Consider the following 21,813-nt stretch of genomic DNA (forward strand, 5'->3'; position numbering starts at 1 on the left):
AAATGACCTCCATTTCTCTATTACATCCTTCCCATAAAACAAATTGTCCCAATCCACTCCTTCTAAATCCTTTCGCATCTCCTTAAAGTTAGCCTTTCTCCTATCAAAAATCTCAACCCTCGGTCCAGACCTATCCTTCTCCACAATTATATTGAAACTAATGGCATTGTGATCACTGGACCCGAATTGCTCCCAAACACATACCTTCGTCACCTGCCCTATCTCATTCCCTAACAGGAAATCCAGCACTGCTCCTTCTCTAGCTGGTACCTCTATGTGTTGCTGCAAAAAACTATCCTGCACACATTTTACTAACTCCAAACCATCTAGCCCTTTTACAGTCTGGGCTTCCCCGTCTACGTGTGGAAAATTAAAGTCTCCCACACTCTCAACCGTGTGCTTACTACAAATATCTGCTATCTCCTTACAAATTATCTCCTTCAATTCTTGCTCCCCATTTGGTGGTCTAGAATACACCCCTATAAGTGTTACTACACCGTTCCGATTCGTCAGTTCCACCCAAATAGCCTCCCTAGACGAGCCCTCTAATCTATCCTGCCAGAGCACTGCTGTAATATTTTCTCTGACAAGCAAAGCAACACCTCCCCCTCTTGTCCCTCTGATTCTGGCACACCTGAAGCAATGAAATCCAGGAATATTTAGTTGCCAAACAAACCCCTCCTGCAACCATGTTTCACTAATAGCTACAACATCATACTTCCAGGTATCAATCCATGCTCTAGGCTCATCCACCTTTCTTACAATGCTCCTAGCATTAAAATAAATGCATTTAAGAAATTTTCCACCTCTATCTCTCTGTTTATCACTAACGGTGCAAACAACTTTACTACCTCCTTTTTCTTCCTTCTCCCCTACATCTGTCCCTACACTTTGGTTCCCCTCGCCACTTGTATCTCGTTTAAATCCACTAGAGCCTCTCTAGCAAACCTACCTGCAAGAATTGAAGGATGGAAGTAAGTCCCCCAGTGAGGAAGATTTGTGAATGGGAAAGTGTCGATGGGAGATAGTGGTGGGACTCCAGCCAAGCAAAAGGATAGGAAGATAGAACCTGCAGGAGGTAGGCGGATGAGGAAGCGAGATCCTGCGGGAGGAAGGCAGATGGGGAAGAGAGATCCAGCAGGAGGAAGGTGGATGGGGAAGAGAGATCCCACAGGAGGAAGGCGGATGGGGAAGATAGAACCTGCAGGAGGTAGGTGGATGAGGAAGCGAGATCCCGCGGGAGGAAGGCAGATGGGGAAGAGAGATCCAGCAGGAGGAAGGCGGATGGGGAAGAGAGATCCCACAGGAGGAAGGCGGATGGGGAAGATAGAACCTGCAGGAGGTAGGCGGATGAGGAAGCGAGATCCTGCGGGAGGAAGGCAGATGGGGAAGAGAGATCCAGCAGGAGGAAGGCGGATGGGGAAGAGAGATCCCAGAGGATGAAGGGGGATGGGGAAGAGAGATCCCAGAGGATGAAGGGGGATGGGAAGAGAGATCCCACAGGATGAAGGGGGATGGGGAAGAGAGATCCCACAAGATGAAGGGGGATGGGGAAGAGAGATCCCATATGAGGAAGGGGGAGGAGAAGAGAGATCCCACAGGATGAAGGGGGATGGGGAAGAGAGATCCCACATGAGGAAGGGGGAGGAGAAGAGAGATCCCACAGGATGAAGGGGGATGGGGAAGAGAGATCCCACAGGAGGAAGGGGGATGGGGAAGAGAGATCCCACAGGATGAAGGGGGATGGGGAAGAGAGATCCCACAGGATGAAGGGGGATGGGGAAGCGAGATCCCACAGGAGGAAGGGGGATGGGGAAGACATCCAACAGGAGGAAGGGATTGGGGAAAAGATCCCACAGGAGGAAGGGGGATAGGGATGAGTTGTCTCACAGGAGGACTCGGGGGGAAACGATAATCATACAAGATGAGAGGTTACAGAAAAAGATTGTACGGGAGGGGTGAGACTGAAAAGAGGCCCAGAAGAGATGCGCTCACGGTATCTGGTAGTGAGAAAAGTCACACACGGGGAAGGGCAGGGAGGACAATCTCACAATGGTATTTATCTCCTTCTCACTGGGAAGGGGGTGTGAATCTCTGACCCACCTGCTGCAGTCAGTGTTGGTAACAGTGAACCATAGAAACATAGAAAATAGGTGCAGGAGTAGGCCATTCGGCCCTTCGAGCCTGCACTGCCATTTATTATGATCATGGCTGATCATCCAACTCAGAACACTGCCCCAGCCTTCCCTCCATACCCCCTGACCCCCGTAGCCACAAGGGCCATATCTAACTCTTAAATATAGCCAATGAACTGGCCTCAACTGTTTCCTGTGGCAGAGAATTCCACAGATTCACCACTCTCTGTGTGAAGAAGTTTTTCCTAATCTCAGTCCTAAAAGGCTTCCCCTCTATCCTCAAACTGTGACCCCTCATTCTGGACTTCCCCAACATCGGGAACAATCTTCCTGCATCTAGCCTGTCCAATCCCTTTAGGATCTTATACGTTTCAATCAGATCCCCCCTCAATCTTCTAAATTCCAACGAGTACAAGCCCAGTTCATCCATTCTTTCTTCATATGAAAGTCCTGCCATCCCAGGAATCAATCTGGTGAACCTTCTTTGTACTCCCTCTATGGCAAGGATGTCTTTCCTCAGATTAGGGGACCAAAACTGCACACAATACTCCAGGTGTGGTCTCACCAAGGCCTTGTACAACTGAGAAGGAACATTGTCAATGGACGTGTCACAGTCAGTGAGAAACACGGCCATTCCTGTGATTTACTACCATTAAACCAATGGCCGTTGTTCACTGATCTGATGAAGTCTCCAACATCCCTTCACAAGGAACCACAGAACCCTCCTGTCCTTGGGGAATTACTGACCGATCCCCTGGTCACTTGTCACAATTCTTCACAATCTGATTCACTACAGTTTTATCCAAATCCCTTTACAGGATATCCCCGGGATGTGGATTCAGGAACTGTGCTACTGCAGTTACAAACTCTTGGATGGTGAGGTGTGGGAAATGTGTACACCACGCTCCGGGCAGAATCCTCTCTCTCCAAAAGCTCAGGAACTGGGAAGGCTGCAGATTGTAGTTGATCAAATCTCCACCTGTAAACACAATCTTCTTCTCGAGCACTCCTCTGAAGGCCATCTGACCAACCCTGAGTAACACATCAGGGGACTGTCAATCTCACGACCATGGTTTTTCAGGATGTTGTAAATATAGTAGGAATATAGTTGGGTGATGGTCTTGGGAATTCGCTCTGGGTCCCTGACTCTTTGTGTGAAGAAGGGACCCAATGCCAGAGCGAGGATCCAGCAGTAGGAGGGGTTGCTGCCGCTACCGTCTGATCTTCAAAATACCTGATGAAATATTCGTTCCGTTCCTCACCTACAAATCCCAGGATTTCAGCCCAGACACTGATCTTCGCCTTTTCCAATAGATGTAACGCAGTGGGACGTGTGGTCACCAGCACTGAACACCCTGGGAGCAGCTTGCCCTGGATTAAACTGTACACAATGTCAGACACCTTGCACTTGAATTCAGGATCTGGGCACTGGTGCTTGGGTTCTGTATCTCTCCGACTGTCAGCAAAATCGATTCTGTGCTTGAATTCATCCAATCCATCGAATATAAACAGCAATCCCTCTGGGTTCTTCCAGACCTCTCTCAGGGCATTCCCAAAATGCGGATATTGATGCAGAATCAGTTCTTTCAAGTTTATTCTGCAATTAATGGAGTTTAAATCCCAGAATTTGAAACTGAAGGCAAACTGGAATTGTTGGTATATTTTCTCCGTGACCCAGTCATAAACAATCTTTTGAACCAATGTTGTTTTCCCGATCCCTGGGACTCCGGCCACTGCTGCTGAACATCCCGAAGTTGATTGTGTGAAGAATCTTTTCATTTTGTCCCAAAAACTATGTGAGTAACTATTCTCAAACAGATGAGCAATCCCGATTTTCTCCAGCTGTCCGCGGAGATGTTCCTCTCTCCACTCCTCGTGGTCTTTGCCTCTTGCCAGCAGCTCATGTTCCACCAGTCTCCGATCTCGAACAGTAGAAATGACCGTGAGCTCAGCGTATCGATCAACCAGCTGGAAAACCTTCACCTTCTCCCTCATCTGGATCGTGTTCACTCTCAGTGTTTCAGTTTGTGCCCGCAGAGTCTCCTTGTGTTTCTGCTGAACATCTTAGGATGGACAGAAATAGGTGGTCAATGCCTGATCTGATGAACACTGAACACTCACGTATTTACCCCAATAAAAAAAAATTGTTAATGACACTGTTTGGGTGAAATTGGGAGATCAGAGATAAGAGCGTCTGAAGATGAACGATGGCCCCGAAACATTTCTGATCTGATTCAGATTCGCTGTTAAAGCCTCCGCTCTCCCCTCTGTTCGTAGTTTGCAGATTCCCCGGTGTTCCAGCGAGCACCAAGTGCACACGTGATTCTGGAGAGGAGAGTGTTGTGTGGAGCGGCTGGTTTCACCGCTTTCACTGCTCAGCTTCTGCTGAACTGGGCAACACCGCAGAGGGTAACAGTGGGGGTCGGGGGGCAATTTACTTGCTCTACTGACTTTTACTTTCTCATAATGGAGCGGATACTCTCGACACTTCTTTAGGTTGAAACTGTCAGTACTGAGCCACAGAAAAGGAACATTATTTCCATTTCCTTTTCCAAGCTCAGCCAGTCACGATGTAACACACCCCGCAGTAGTCTACAGTCTCTTCTTCTCCGAGGAACTGTTACATTAACTCAGGCAATACACCCTCACCACACCTCTACAGTCTCCTCTGCTCTGAGGAGCTAGTACATGAACTCAGGCAATAAGCCCCACCACACCTCTGCGGTATCCTATGCTCCAAGGAGCTGGGACATGAACTCCGGCAACTCCCGGATGTTGCGCGGAACAGCAGAAATCTGAAGAGGATGTCAGCAGTAATACGGGACTCTATAGTCAGCAGGAGAGGTAAGCGATTCTGTGGACTCAAAAAGGAGACACCGATGCTACTTTGCCTCTCAGGAGCCAGGGTCCGAAACGTTACTGGACACGTCCATAATATCCTGAAAAGGAAAGGTCACGAGTCATGATAAATATTGGTACCAATGATATAGGAAGAGAACAGGGAAGAGGTCTGGAAAACAAAACACAGGGAGTTAGGAAGGAAGCTGAGAAGCAGGAACTCAAAGGTAGTAATGTCGGGATCACTGCCTGTGCCACCCGACAGTGGGGATAGGAATAGAATGAGGTGGCAGATAAGTGTGTGGCCGAAGAATACAGCAAGGGGCAGGGATTACAGCAGGGTCCGATATTCTTGCAGGCGAATTTACTGGAGCTGTTGGGAGTGTTTTAAACTAATATGACAGGGCAATGGAAACCAGTATGATAGAGCTGAAGATGAGCCAGCAGGTTTAAATGTGGACACAGCCAAGTGTTAAATTGTACCACAGAGGCAAAATTCGATTTTGGTTGGTACGACGTTGTGGCCATTACTGAGTTGTGGCTGAAAGAAGATCTTGTTTGGGAGTTTAACATCAAAGGATATACTTTGTTTCGAAAGGACAGGCAGGAAGACATTGGCTATGTTTTCGAGATGGAATTACACCTTCAGAAAAAGGGGACATAAAGTCAGAGGACGTTGGCTCTTTGTGGGTGGAGATAAGAAATTACAGGGGTAACAAAGCACATTATGGGAATCATATACAGGCCTCCAAATAGTCGCCAAGATGTGGGTTTGAGTTGCAAAGGGAAAAGGCATGTAATAAGGGTAATGACACATTTGTACTGACGAACTTCAATATGCAAGGGGAATGGGAAAATCAAGCATACTTAAGGTGTCGGGTCGCAGGAGAGGGGATTTATTGCGATTGTGCTTGAGCCTACTTGGGGAAAGGCTCGCTTAGATTGGGTGTTGTGTAATAACCCAGATCCTGTTTAGTGGCTCGCTGAGCTGGCTTGTTCACTTGCAGATGTTTCGTTACCCAGCTAGGCAACATCACCAGTGCAACTTCGGATGAAATGCTGGTGATCTATACTGTTCACCTTTTGTGTGTCCTGTGATTAGTCCGTGAGTGAGTGAGTGTCAATATGGAAGCAAAACTGAGTGGGAAGTTGGATGATTGGAAACCTTTTAAAATCTAACAAAAGGCAACTAAAAAAGCTATAAGAAGGGAAAAGATGAAATATGAGGTGAGACTAGACAATAATATCAAGCAGGATAAGAAATGTTTTTGTTCAGTTACATAAAAAGAAAAAATGGAGTTGAGAGTTGATATTGGTCCACTGGAAAATGATATTGGTGAGCTAGTAATGGAAGACAAAGAAATAGCAGGTGAACTTTAGAAACATAGAAACATTGAAAACCTATAGCACAATACAGGCCCTTCAGCCCACAATGCTGTGCTGAACATGTACTTACATTAGAAATTACCTAAGGTTACCCATAGCCCTCTAGTTTTCTAAGCTCCATGTATCCAGAAGTCTCTTAAAACACCCCTTCATATCCGTCTCCACCACAGTTCCATGCACTCACCACTCTGCGTAAAAAAACATCTCCTCTGTAGTTACAAGCACCTTAAATCTGTGCCCTCTCGTGCTAGCCATTTCAGCTCTGGGAAAAAGCCTCTGACTACCCACACGATCAATGCCTCTCATCATCTTATACACCCATATCAGGTCACCTCTCATCCTCCACCGCTCCAAAGAGAAAAGGCTGAGTTCACTTAACCTATTCTCATTAGGCATGCTCCCCAATCCTTGTAAATCTCCTCTGCACCCTTTCTATAGTTTCCACATCCTTCCTGTAGTGAAGTGACCAGAGCTGAGCTCAAGTGGGGTCTGACCAGGGTCCTGTATAGCTAATGCATACTTTGCATATCTCTTCACTGTGGCCCGTGAGTGACGGGAAGCAGCAGTGACTGCCATCACTATTAATGAGAACAAGATTTCTGGATGGTGTGTTGCCATGGTCGGGGAAATCTCGCATCCAGTCTGAAACATGTTTAAGGGTAGTGTGAGCAGAGGTCAAGGTTCACGTCGGCACCAATGACAGGGCAGGAAGGGTGAAGAGGTGCTGCAAAGTGAGTTCATGGATGTAGGTGATAGGTTAAAGTGCACAACATCCAGGGTTGTGTCTTCAGGATTGCCACCCATACCACATGCTAGTGAGGCCTGAAATAGGATATAATACAGTCTAACGTGTGGCTGATGAGATGGTGCATTGTGGAGTGCTGCAGATGTTTGGATGATTCCAAGGAAGATGGGACCTGGACAGACATGATCGTTTTGCATCCGAACTGGAGGGGGACTGATACCCTTGCGGGAAGGGTTGTTAACACTGCATCGGGATGGGGTGAGGTGTCAAACTTGAGCTGCAAGGGGATGAAGAACCAGAGTGGATAGTGGAGTGGTTGTGTGGGAAAGATGCTGTTAATCCAACATAAAAAGTCAGGAGTCTAAAGAAAGAACATGGTGAAACAAATGTTCCCAAATGTGTATTATTTCATTGCAAGGAGTATTGTAGGAAAGGCTGATGAGCTTAGAGCATGGATCAGCGTATTGAATTACAGTATTGCAAGCATTAATGTGATTTGATTGGAGGAGGTGCAGGACTGGCAGCTCAGTCTTCCAGGGTTCTGTTGCGTTAGACACAATTTGATTGAGTGGCAGGGATTAAAGAAGGACAAGTGACATCACTAGTTAGGGAAAATGTCCCTGCATTGCTCATACAGGACAAACTGGAAAGCTCATCCACTGAGGCCTTATGGGTGAAACTGAACAATAAGGAAGGGATGGGATTATATTACAGAGTGCCCAATAGTCAATAGGATTTGGGGGATCAAATTGTTTGAGAAATCACAGGCAACTTAGAAGGTTATGATGCTAGATAGTTGTAACTTTCCACTTATTGACCGGGACACCCATACTTTAAAGGGCTGTTTGGGATATCGTTGGTAAAATGTGTTCAAGGAAGTTCCCTTGATCAATATATTGAGGTCATAACTATAGACTGAAATACTATTAGGGTACATGACGGGGCAGGTAACAGAGGTCTGTGCAGGTAAATACTTTGGATCTAGTGATCATAATACCATTAGTTTAAAGATCATTATGGAAATGGGTAGGTCTGGTTCTAAATTGGAGAAAAGGCCAATTTTAATGGTATCAGAAAGGATCTGGTGAACGTGGATTGGAACAGGTTGATTTCGAGCAAATCTGTGCTTGGTAAGTGTGAGGCCTTCAAAACTGCTATTTTAAGAGTACAGAGATGGAATGCATAAATGACGACCAGTACAGAGTTTGAATGTTGCTGACAGAATAAAAGGCAGGGCTAACATGTTTAGGGAACCTTGGGTTTTGACAGATATTGAGACCCTGGTGAAGGAGTGCATAGCAAGTATAGGCAGGAAAGAACAAATGAGGTACTGATAAGTATAAATAATTCAAGAGTTACTAAAGGAGGGAATCAAGAGGGCTGAAGTACGGCACGAGTTTGCTCCAGCAGATAATGAAAAGGAGAGCACCAACTCCTTCATCAAATATATTCAAAACAAAAGTATACCAAAAGGCAAAATTGGTCTTCTTGAAGTTCAGAGAGGGCATTAATGCATGAAGCTGACGTAGGTGGGGGAGATTTAAAATGGATTTTTTGCATTTATGTTTACTCAGGAGACATACAGCGTCTTTACAGTGAGGCGAAACAGCAATGCGATCATGGACCCTATACAGATGACGGAGGAGGAGGTGTTTCTGTCTTGATATAGAATATAGAATAGTACAGCACAGTACAGGCCCTTCGGCCCACAATGTTGTGCCGACCCTCAAACCCTGCCTCCCATATAAGCCCCCACCTTAGATTCCTCCATATACCTGGCTAGTAGTCTCTTAAACTTCACTAGTGTATCTGCCTCCACCACTGACTCAGGCAGTGCATTCCACGCACCAGGAAGCAACAAATCTCTCTTTATATTAATCTCTGTCTAATCTTGCTGCTAACATTGTGTTTGTCACAGAGTCCAGAGTCTGGGAACAGCTAGATGGCAGGAAGCAGATGGTGATGATGGGAGGCTGGTTATTGGAGTCCAGGCCCGCGCCTCGTGGAGTTCCCCAGGGTTACACCCATTGCTACTTGTCATCTATGTCAATAATCTGGTTGAGAATGTACAGGGTATGGGGAGTGAGTTTGCAGCAAGTAATGTCAAACAATTACTTCTTTTTGCAAGATTGTAATATAAACACCCCTCTTTCCCTCTCCACACTCAGAACAGACCAAAAGCTACTTCATAAGATGCAAGTTCTTCAAATGAGCAAACACTGAGGGAATGTGAGTGAGATTAAAGAGCTGGGATACTGACAGTACATTACCAGACCAGAAGTGATTGTAACTGGGTCTGACAGAGGCATAACTGGTATTTCTGGGCACATTCAGTCTCACCATAACTATTCCCTACCTTACTCTGTACAGATATGTAATGTCTAAAGGAACAGTGTTTGAGTAAATGAGACTCACCAAACTTGCTCCGGACTGAATCAATGGAAACCCTGAGTCAGAAGGGTTCTCTCCAGTTGGTGCTCTCAGTCCTCGGGCTGGTTCACTTGCTGCTGTTCCTTCATCTTCAGTCGTGGTTCTCTTCCAGTTGTGAGCTTTTCTTCCAATAAATCTCTCATCGCAGGTCTAACTTTAACATGAAAGATAATGAAGCACGTTAACAATACAAAGGAGAACAAAATATTTCTGCTCACTGAAATCTAAACATTGAAGACAAATATAATGATCTCTGTGAACAAATCTGTAATTGTCCCTGACACGTCACAGAACCTGATAAGGGATAGGAAGGAGTCATCGTTCAGTCATGGTCAGATATAAGATGCAGGAACAGAATTAGGTGATTTGATCCATGGAGTCTGCTCCATCACTCAACCACGGCTGAGATTTATTCCAACACCATATTCTCGCCTTCCTCCTGTAACCCTGAAGCTACTTACCAATCATGAATATGATTCTTCTCACCTCAGTCCAATGCCATTTTTGAAATTGTGACTCTTGGTTCTTGAGACTCCAACAGAGAAACATCCTCTTCCTAAATATACCCAAATGACAGCCTCAGCCACCCTCTGTGGCAACAAATTCCACAGATCAGCCATCTTTTGGCTGAAGAGATTGTTCTCATCTCAGTTTTAAAGGGAAACGTCTTTATTCTGAGACTGTGCTGTCAGATCACTGACTCTCCGTCTAATGGAAACATCCTCTCCATGTCCACTGTATCCAGGCTTCTCAGCATTCAGTAGGTTTACTTAACCACCTCCCCTTTCACCACCCCGTCTGAACTCCAGTGAGCACAGCCTCATAACCATCAAATGCTCCTCACACGTAAAGCTGATCATTCCTGAGATTATTCATGTGAACCTTGTTGGCAACAACTGCACTGAACACATTCCCAAGTACAACAGACAATCAGAAAATTTAAACCATTCCAGAGTGAATTTAATAAAAAGCAACTGGAATCACCAGAGTCGCTCAACAGGAAAGGAACTGCTGTGGGGAGATCAACAAATTTAACGATTCAGGTTCACAATCTTCTGTCAGAATGGACTCAAAATTTTCCATTTTTAGTGCAGATCTCCAGCAACTTGAGTCTCTGTTTGATTTCCACTGTCTGACAGACAGGTGACAGCGTGGAGGAATTTTCAAACACAGTTCGAACACTGAACCCCCCCAGATCTATTTCTGCTGGTGCAAACACAGAACAGCCCATTTAATCACAGCCTCTCCTTGTGAGGGATGAATACAAACTCATTCTCTCCTCAGATTAACAGCATTGCTTCCAGAGGAACTCCAGAAACAAACATTTGATCCCAGACCAGAAATACTGGCTCAACACCTCACAAACCCGGGCAGCTTGATCCCCGGGTCCATTTTACTTGGATCTAAACAGGGGTGCAGTGCTGCCGGAGCTCACCGGGGCACCACTCCGGCACCTCGGTAAAAAAACGTCAAAATGAACAAGCGGGGAATTTAACAGCGGCCGCATATTAAATAGGGGGAATTTTACAGAAGTGGGGGTTGGGGATAGGTGGTGGTGATTGGTGGGGAAAATACCACTAACAACATTAGGATAGGATATTTGATCGTTTTTGGTGAAATCCTGGATCTGTGACTGTTTTTTATTGAGGTATTTGTGAAGTTCGTCCTCGCTCGACCGTTGTTTTCCCAGCATGCCCTGCTGTAGCCTCCCGCCATTTCACAGATCCTCAGTCTCTCTCCAGCCGAGGGACGACTGGACACAAGTGTGAGCGTTTTTCCGCTCTTTCCAACGGGTACCATTGCATTCCAGGTAGCAGCTGTATTAAGCAAGGAATGAACATCGAAACCCAGGTTAAAAGTCCAAAATAATGAAAGAAAAATTCACTGCTCGCTTATCTTCGGCCTGATTTTGATGAAGAATTCAAGGTAATCATCCAAAATCTTCTTCTACATCTGGATAAAGTGAATTTAGTTTTTTTCACAAGGCAAATGGGGAAAAAAAATTTCTAGGCTATAAGCTAGTTTTACATCATTTCAACTGTCATTAATAGCGCATCAACCCCTTGGCCGAGCTCCACCAACTATAGTTGATTGGAAAGAGGCTGTTTGTCTCTTTGTGTTGATAGGAAAAAGAGTAACTTAGGGAGGCAATGAACGAGACGAAACGCATTTCCAAACCTCCCAAATGGTTGCCCTCCTCCCCTATTAACATTTATCACTTCCAAATACGATATTTTTTATTCGTATAGATACGACAATAATTTATGTAAAGATTCAAGCTTCTTTAACTTTTTATACATTTAAAGACTAAACAGAATCTGTATAGGTCTAACCATGTAGTACCCGACGTGTGAGGATATTGTGAGTATCGACACTCACAGATACACTTCCTGTCCAAACATTTCTGTGAGAGAAACGGTACGAGGCAGAGTTGCCAACCTTCCACTTTTGATACTAATATTCAGCAATATTCGTGGCTTTAGCAAAACTTCATTAGACGTTTTTTTTTCATACTTGATTACTTGGTTCCAATGTAGATATCTAAAAGTGTAAAAAACTTACTTGCTTTATTTCTGTTATTTTTATACCTGCTTAGGAACACTGCTAAGCGCTGTGGGCCCTGCTGTCTGCTCTGACTCAGTCGTATTAGTAAGGCTACATCTGTGGTGGTCCGTGGATTACTCGCTGATACAAAAGTAAATTTTTCTCACTAACAACCCTATGGCTTCTAAGCAAACAATGTTAACTTCTTTCTTCCGTAAACAAGCTGAGGAGTGTAACAAGGATAACACACAAGTCATTGATAACAGTAAAACTAACAAAAGCTGTGTTTCGCCTGCATCTCGTTCAAATTTTCTAACCGGCTCCAAATGCAGTTCTGAAAGTAATGGTCCTTTGAAGTCAGGCCTGTTCAGATGTTTGATAGGCTATAATCTTGTTAATGTCTTAACTGTCACTATATTTCTGTGTACATCGGTCACTGAAAGCAAGCATGCAAGTACAGCAGGCAGTGAAGAAAGCTAATGGCATGTTGGCCTTCATAACAAGGGGAATTGAGTATAAGAGCAAAGAGGTCCTTCTGCAGCTGTACAGGGCCCTGGTGAGACCACACCTGCAGTACTGTGTGCAGTTTTGGTCTCTAAATTTGAGGAAGGACATTCTTGCTATTGAGGGAGTGCAGCGTAGGTTCACAAGGTTAATTCCCGGGATGGCGGGACTGTCATATGTCGAAAGATTGGAGCGACTGGGCCTGTATACTCTGGAATTTAGAAGCCTGAGAGGGGATCTAATTGAAACATCTATAATTATTAAGGGATTGGACATGCTGGAGGCAGGAAACATGTTCCCGCTGATGGGTGAGTCCAGAACCAGAGGCCACAGTTTAAGAATAAGGGGTAGGCCATTTAGAACGGAGTTGAGGAAAAACTTTTTCACTCAGAGAGTGGTGGATGTATGGAATGCTCTGCCCCAGAAGGCAGTGGAGGCCAAGTCTCTGGATGCTTTCAAGAAAGAAATGGACAGAGCAGTTAAAGATAGCAGAATCAAAGGTTATGGGGTTAAGGCAGGAACTGGATACTGATTGTGGATGATCAGCCATGATCACAGTGAATGGCGGTGCTGGCTCGAAGGGCCGAATGGCCTACTCCTGCACCTATTGTCTATTGAGCTCTGGATTTCATATATTTCTTTCATCTTGGTTTAGTGGTTGACATTATGAGAAGCCCTATTCATTTATATATGCCACACCCAATTTGTGTACCTGCTCATTACATGAATGGGGGAAGGAAGTTACCCAGTACATGAAATGAGCTGGTAGACTGATTAGGTGTGACATCGAGTTTCTTAGCCTGAGGTGGAAGGAGTCAATTTTGAAAACCTGTCAATTTTCAATTATCTGACACAGAAATACCACAACAGTTATTAGCTTCAAACTTTCTGCATGATCACTCACAGAGCGGAACTACACGTACATGTAACGACAGCTGTAAACTTCAGGCCTTCTAACTTAGGCCACGGACTTATCAATCACCCCTCGTACAGCTCCAACACCTAAAAAACTGGCACTGCACCCCTGCTCCAGCCGTCAGGCAGAGCCCGGGCCCGGGCCTTTCCGAATTTAAGCGGCCCAGATTCACACAAACCCGGGGATGTTTCCACTCACCGCCGCCCCGAATCGGAGACCCGCCAGCGGCAGCTGCATTCGGCACCGCGCATGCGTTTAGCAGGATGTTCGCGGCAGCGCCACCAGTGTCCGGAGGTCCATGCAGCGCCACCAGTGTCCGGAGGTCCGTGCAGCGCCACCAGTGGCCGGAGGTCCATGCAGCGCCACCAGTGGCCGGAAGGCCGGAGCGACAACAGGGAGGTAAATCACAAACACGACAAAGTCTGCAGATCAAAGTTGCTGGTGAACGCAGCAGGCCAGGCAGCATCTCTAGGAAGAGGTACAGTCGACGTTCCAGGCCGAGACCGTTCATCAGGACGTCGACTGCACCTCTTCCTAGAGATACTGCCTGGCCTGCTGCGTTCACCAGCAACTTTGGTGTGTGTTGCTTGAATTTCCAGCATCTGTAGAATTCCTCATGTTTAAAGTCTGCAGATGCTGGAAATCCAAAGCAACACAAACAAAATGCTGGCGGAACTCAGCAGGCCGGGCAGCATCTATCGAAAAGAGTCAACAGTCGACGTTTCCAGTTGAACCCTCCTTCAGGACTGAGATGAAATGACGGAAATACCTGAATAAAATCGGTCCGGACGAGGAAATGTCTCGCTGGAAGGTGATAGGTGAAGCCAGGTAGGTGGGAAAGCTGAAAAGCTGAAGAAAATAGAATCTAATAGGAGAGGAGAGTGGAGAATAGGAGAAAGGGATGGAGCAGTGGACCAGAGAGAAGTGATCAACAGGTGAGTGGACGTGGAAAGTCAGAGAGGAAGAGAGGGAGTGGGATGGAGGGGTGAGGGGAAGATTTGTTCACCGGAAGGAGAAATCGATATTCATGCCATCAGGTTGGGGGGCGGGGGGTACCCAGACGGAATATAAAGTCCTGATCCTGGACCCTGAGGTGGCTTCATCTTAGCACAAGAGGAGGCGATGGGTTGACACGTCGGAACGGGAATGGGAATCGGAATGGGAATGAAAATGTTTGGACTCCGGGAAGTCCTGCTAGGAGCGGATAGTTCAAAGGTTAATTTATTATCAAGCAGGTATCCGTAAAAAACTCTGGAGTTTCTTTTCTTCTCCAGAGAGCCATGAAACAAAGAAAGAACATGAAAGTCGTTCAGAGAGAAAAATCAAACTCCCACCACACCCCCCGCATCAAAAAGAACGGCATTGCGATCATCAACCCCCAAAACCCACCCCTCCCGCACAAAAGGGAACAATAACATCGACCCCCCCCCAAAAAAAAACAGCCCGACCCCGCACAACTGCGGAGAGTCTGGTGTCACCAGTGTCGAGGCGGCCGCATCGGGAGCAGCGGACACAACGGGCGACCCCGGAAGGTTCACAGGTGAAGTGTCGCCTCACCTGGAAGGATGTTTGGACAACGGAGAGAGTTCGGCCGTCCGGCCCTTTCACTGTGACACCCCGAACTCCACATCAAATCCGTCCAAACCAATCTGGGTGAACTTTAATGACCAATAAATATAATTCCTCTCAGTGATCAGCTGTCTGAGTGATCCCCTGACTCTGAGAGGAAGGGGTGTCTATGGTCCACATTGTCAGGGTGTTGAGTTTACCAGGAGACAGAGACTGCAGGGACGAGAGGTTTTCTGTTGACTAATACACTGTGTGTGGACCCCGCTGGCAATTCTGGTGTTGTGACCCGAATCGAGACAAACACCAGGCTGCCCACTCCACCAACAACACGGCACAGCCGGACACATAACAGGGGACTTTACATCTCACAACACTGGATTCAGTGATGAAACCCGTGATTAATGTTGTTGTCCCACCGAAATCATAAGAAACGTCCATTCAGGTGTTTTTAAATACGAGCGCTCCCCCACAGGTGACGTCACACAGGCGCATCCACGCGCCTGACGTCACACATGGGCTCCCCCACACCGGGATCTTCCCTCAGGTGCGCCGTATCTTACGTCACCCGCGCGCTGGAGAGCTCGAGCTTTGTCGGTTTAACGGCTGGCCTACGAATCACGTGACCAGCCCCTCCCCCACCGCTGTCAACAGAGGAGTCACGCGCTGCGCTATTCCCATTGGTACGAAGCGATGTCAATCACTGCTTCCAACCAATAGAGGAGGCAGGCCAGCCGAGAGGGCGTTACCCCCGCTGAATCCGTCACCCGCGTCCCTCTCTCCGTCAAAGCGGAACAAATCCCAAAGTAAATGTCCGCTTTCTGATTTATTTCCATTTCCCTCCGAGGGAACAAAATCTTTGACATCAGCTGTTGAGAAAATCACCTTTGTTCTGCCCCCATGTGAGATGAGGAGAGGTGAGGTACACCCCAGGTGCGGGACACGGGAAACTGGGTGAGAGTCGGGAAGGGGAATGAGGTGAAATGGCCATCGCAGAGTAATCTTGTGTCCGTCCCGCACAACAACAGGTGGACCCACTTTAGACACTGTCGGGGGGATCACTGACAGAGGAAAGTCAAAGGGGTGAGAGGGGACTAATATCCCAGTGGTGAGGCTCGCTAGTGCTAGTGTGGGGAGAGGGTGATGTGGTTCAAATAAGTTGTAGGGGGAATGGGAGCCAGAATGACAGAACAGATAGTGGGGAGGGTGAATTGACTTTATTACATACATCCTTCATATACATGAGGAGTAGAAATATTTACATTATGTCTCCGTCTAAATGTGCAATGTGTAATTTATAGTCATTTATAATAAATAGTTTGTACACAGGACAGTCAATATAACATAGAAATGCAATTGTATCAGCATGAATTAATCAGTCTGACGGCCTGGTGGAAGATGATGTCCCGGAGCCTGTTGGTCCTTTTGCTGTGGTACCGTTTCCTGGATGGGAGCAGCAGGAACAGTTTGTGGTTGTGGTGAATTGGGTCCCCAATATCCTTTGGGGCCTTTTTACACCCCTGTCTCTGTAAATGTCCTGAATAGTGGGGAGTTCACATCTACAGATGCGCTGGGCTGTCCGCACCACTCTCTGCAGGTTCCTGCGATTAAGGGAAGTACAGTTCCCATACCAGGCAGTGATGCAGCCAGTCAGGATGCTCTCAATTGTGTCCCTGTAGAAAGTTTTTAGGATTTTGGGCCCCATCCCCAATTTCTTCAACCGTCTGAGGTGAAAGAGCTGCTGTGCTTTTTTTTTTAAATTTCTTATGTGTTCTCCTGCATTTCTTATACTCCATAAGAACCTGCCTGCCTATCCCTGTTCTGCAGCTCCATTTTGTGCTTCCCCAGGGTCTCAATATCTCTTGAAAACCAAGGTTCCCTACAGTCTCTATCTTTACCTTTTATTCTGACAAACACACACCCGCTTTGTACTTTGAAAACTTCACTTTGAAGGCCTCCCATTTACCAAGCACACCTTTTCCATAAAGCAGCCTGTCCCAGTCCACAGTTGCCAGATCCTATTATCTTAATTCCAGGTGTTGATCCATGCCCTGAACACATCTGCCTTTCCTACACTGCTCCTTGTATTGAAATATACAAGATTGAGCATATTTACTGCACCATGCTCAACGTTTCTCATTCCTGAATTTGTCTGAGGACTGAACAACATCTGTCTCCATAACCCCTCCACTATCTGTTCTGTTATTCAGGCTCCCATTCCCCCTGCAACTTTAGTTTAACCCCCCCCTCTACCCCCACCTCCCACCATGCAGCTCCATCACCCCTTTGGCTTTCCTCCCCCAGATCAATAAAAAGGAGGTGCATACCAGGTACAGGCAGATAGGAACAAATGGGGTACTTATGAGATACAGGAAATTCAAGTGAACACTTATGAAAGAAATAAAAGAAGACATCAGGTTGCCTCAGCAGACAAGGTGAAGGAGAATGCTCATGGATTCTGCAGGTATGTTGAGTGTGAAAAGATTGCAAGGGAAAAATTAATACTCTGCAAGATCAGAATGGTAATCCATATGACGAGACAAAATAGATGTGGGAGATTTTTTGCTCAGGAGATGGACACAGAGTCTATAGAAGTGAGGCAAAGCAGCATCAACTTCATGGACCCTGTACAGATTACAGAGGTGGAGGTGTTTACTGTCTGAAGGCAAATTAGCGTAGATCAATCCCCAGGGCCTGACAAGTTGTTCCCTAGGACCCTGCGGCAGACAAGTGCAGAAATTGTCGGGGCACAAGCACAGATATTTAAATCATTCTGAGTGACAGGTGAGGTACTGGAGGATTGGAGAACAGCCAATGTTGTTCCACTGTTCAAGAGAGGCTCTAAAAATAAACTAGGAAATTATACATTGTGAGCCTGACATCAGTAGTGGGAAAGTTATTGGAATGTGTGTGCCAGTAGGAAGTTCTTTGGATTTGGGGCCCCATCCCAAGCTTCTGGTGGAAGAGGTGCTGTTGTGCTCTTTTCACAACACAGCCAGTATGTACAGACCATGTGAGATCCTCGGTGATGTTTATGCCGAGGAACTTAAAGCTGTTCACCCTCTCAACCCCAGATCCATTGATGTCAATAGGGGTTAGCCTGTCTCCATTCCTCCTGTCGTCCACAATCAGCTCCTTTGTTTTTGTGACAATGAGGGAGAGTTTGTTTTCTTGACACCAGTCAGATGTTGTTCAGACCTCAGACAGAGTCAGCAATCAAATGGTTGAGCATGGTGCGATGAATATGCTGAGCTGTGTATATCACAATGCAAGAAGCATCGTAGGAAAGCCAAATGAGCTCAGGACAGGGAATTATGATATTGCAGCCATTATTGGGACTTGTTTGCACCCGACGGTCTGAGGGATTTTGAGGGACAAATTTGTGGAGAGATCGCAGACCATGCTAAGAAACAAAGGTTGATTCAGTAAATGATTTTAACTTTCCATATATTGACAGGGACTCCCATACTGTAAAAGGACTAGCTGGGGTAGAGTTTGTCAAATGTGCCCTTAATCAGTACGTAGAATTCCCGACGTAGAAGTGTGCAATAAGCTGTTAGGAAATGATCCAGGGCTGGTGACAGAATTTAGTGATCATAATGTTATGAGATTCAAAGTAAATATGGAAAAAGAGTGGTCTGGACCATGGGTTGAGATTCTAACTTGCAGAAAGTTCAATTTTAATGGTTTCAGAAAGGATCTGACAAGTGTGGTTTGGGACAGGCTGTTTTCTGGCAAAGGAGTACTTGGTAAGTGGGAGGCCTACAGAATTGAAATTTTGATGGTGCAGAGATTGTACGTGCCTGCCAAAATAAAAGTTAAAAGGTTACTGGTGCAGGGAACCTTGGTTTTCAAGAGATACTGAGGCCCCAGGTATTTTGTTCCTCTAAATGCCTCAGACTATCGGGTGCAACCAAGACTGTTAAATGACTACAATATCATAATTCCACCCCCGAGGTCATCCATCTTTTTTTTAGTCATTTTCTGTTGGTTTCTAAAAGCTTCCCAATAGTTTTTGCTCTTTTGTTTGCCCTCTCCTTGGCTTTTATGTTGGCTTTGGCTTCTCATTTCATCCACAGTTGTGTCCTTCCGCCTTTCTACTGCTTCCACTTCTTTGGGATGTATCGATCACTCAGCTCCCGAATTGCTCCCAGAAACTCCAGCCATTGCTGCTTCATTCTCTCTCCTACCTTTTCCCTTCCAAACAAGTTTGGCCATCTTCTCTGTCATAGAAACATGGAGAAGTTCAGTACGGAGACAGGATATTTGGCTCATCTAGTCAAAGCTGAAAGAACATTTAATCTGTCTAATGAAACTAACAGCACCGGGACCATCGCCCTCCATACCCCTACCATCCAGGCTCCCATCCAAACTTCTTTTAAATGGTGAAACTGAGCTGATATTCACCAGTTGTGCATTCCATACTCTCATGGCCATTTCAGTAAAGAGCTTTTCCAAATGTTTCCGATAAATTTTATTCTTCCCCACTGACCCATGACCTCTGGTTGTTATCCCACCCAACCTCAGTGGAAAAAGCTACTCGCATTTGCTCTATCTATACCCTCAAAATTTTGTATACTTCTACCAAATCCTCAAAGCAATGTATAATTTCTTGTTTATGTTTGGAGCCTTTTTTGGTGTATAAGATGATGAGAGCATTGATCGTGTGGATAGCCAGAGGTTTATTCCCAGGGCTGAAATGGCTAACACGAGGGGGCATAGATTAAGGTGCTTGGAAATAGAAACCTAGGGGATCCCAGGGGTAAGTTTTTTACCCAGAGAGTGGTGGGTGCATGGAATGCGCTGCCGGCTATTTGTGTGAGTATTTCAGTTACTGTGGGGCCAGGAACCCATGCAGCTCAGTGGGAACAGGGAATAATACCAATGGACAGAGTCAAACTGAGCAAGGTCACAGATTGGAGATGGCAGAAATGCCCCATTCTTATAGAGACAGAAAGAGCATCAGAGAGTTTGATGGTCACTCCAGATTCCAGCTCTGTGCCCTGTTACAAGATGATTTCTCTCTCCAACTTGTGTTGAACTTCACTGTAACAATATGATGCCAGAATAGACCTTGACAACTCAAGTGACCTCATCTGAAAGGTTGTCCAACACTGATTGATGGATTTTGTAAATCTTTTTTTACAGGTTAAAAATGACAAGGAATTTGTCTACTGGAATCTCGAACACAACACGCCAGTTTTGCTGTCTCTGTCCAGATATTTAAGAAGTGGAGCAAGGAATTCACTCGACCATCCTTCCTGCTCAGACTGTCGGGAGGGTTTCTCTCGATCATCAGACCGACTGGCGTTCCCATCATTTTACACAGGGAGGAACCCATTCATCTGATCAGACAGAGGGAATGGATTCAGCCAGTCCTCTGAACTGAAGGTACATTAGCAAGTTCACACTGGACAAGGCCATTCACCTGTTGCGTGTGTGAGAAGGGATTCAGTCGGTCTTTCCACCTGTGGACACTCCATTCAGTTCACACTGGGCGGAGGCTGGTTATCTGCTGAATTTGTGGGGAAGAATTCACTCGATCATCTGACCTAATGGCTCACCAGTCAGTTCATACTGGGGAGTGGCCATTCATCTGCTCAGACTGTGGGAAGGGATTCACTTGGTCATCCCAACTGAAGGTACATCAGCGAATTCACACTGGAGAGAGGCCGTTCACCTGCTCAGACTGTGGGAAGGGATTCACTTGCTCATCCCCACTGAAGGTACATCAGCGAGTTCACACCGGGGAGAAGCCATTCACCTGCTTGGACTGCGGGAAGGGATTCACTTGCTCATCTAAACTGAAGTTACATCAACGAGTTCACACTGGGGAGAGGCCATTCACCTGCTTAGACTGTGGGAAGGGATTCACTCGGTCATCTCAACTGAAGATACATCAGAGAGTTCACACTGGGGAGAGGCCGTTCACCTGCTCAGACTGTGGTAACGGATTCACTCAGTCATCCGAACTGAAGGTACATCAGCGAGTTCACACTGGGGAGAGGCCATTCACCTGCTCAGACTGTGGGAAGGGATTCACTCAGTCATCCGACCTACTGTTACACAAGACAGTTCACACTAGGGAGAGGCTGTTCACCTGCCCGGACTGTGGGAAAGGATTCACTCAGTTACCCACCCTAATGGCACACCAGCGAGTTCACACTGGGGAGCGGCCCTTCACCTGCTCGGATTGTGGGAAGGGATTCACTTTGTCATCTCAGTTACTGAGTCACCAGTCAGTTCACACCGGGGAGTGGCCATTCACTTGCTCAGTGTGTGGGAAGGGATGCACTTGCTCATCCCAACTGAAGGTACATCAGCGAGTTCACACCGGGGAGAAGCCATTCACCTGCTCAGACTGTGGGAAGGGATTCACTCGGTCATCTCACCTGCAATCACACCGGTCAGTTCACACTGGGGTGTGGCCATTCATCTGCTCAGTGTGTGAGAAGGGATTCACTCAGTCATCTCAGCTGCAGAGACACCAGCGAGTTCACACTGGATAGAGGCCGATGAGCTGCTCAGACTTTGGGAAGAGATTCTCTCAGCCAAATCAACCAGATTTGCATCATTGAGTTCGCACTGAGGAGAGGCCATTCACCTGCTGTGAATGTGGGAATGGATTCATTCAGTTATCTATCCCTATGACACACTACCAGGTTCACACTGGGGAGTTGCTGTTCACCTGCTGTGAATGTGGAAGCGATTCACTCAGTCATCTTGTCAAATGTAACTATTGCTTCAGC

General features: G+C 46.3%; 1 protein-coding gene across 1 annotated transcript in view; it reads left to right on the forward strand.

Annotated features, from left to right (window-relative positions):
* Positions 1-21,813, forward strand: part of LOC140207823 (uncharacterized) — a 189,751-nt gene extending 167,938 nt beyond the window's left edge. The window contains 1 exon segment of the mRNA XM_072276384.1: positions 20,597-21,813. Coding sequence (XP_072132485.1) covers positions 20,597-21,573 — 977 coding nt within the window. The 3' untranslated portion in view covers positions 21,574-21,813.

The sequence above is a fragment of the Mobula birostris genome, chromosome 13 (assembly GCF_030028105.1).
Source record: "Mobula birostris isolate sMobBir1 chromosome 13, sMobBir1.hap1, whole genome shotgun sequence".
NCBI classification, from domain to species: Eukaryota; Metazoa; Chordata; class Chondrichthyes; order Myliobatiformes; family Myliobatidae; genus Mobula; species Mobula birostris.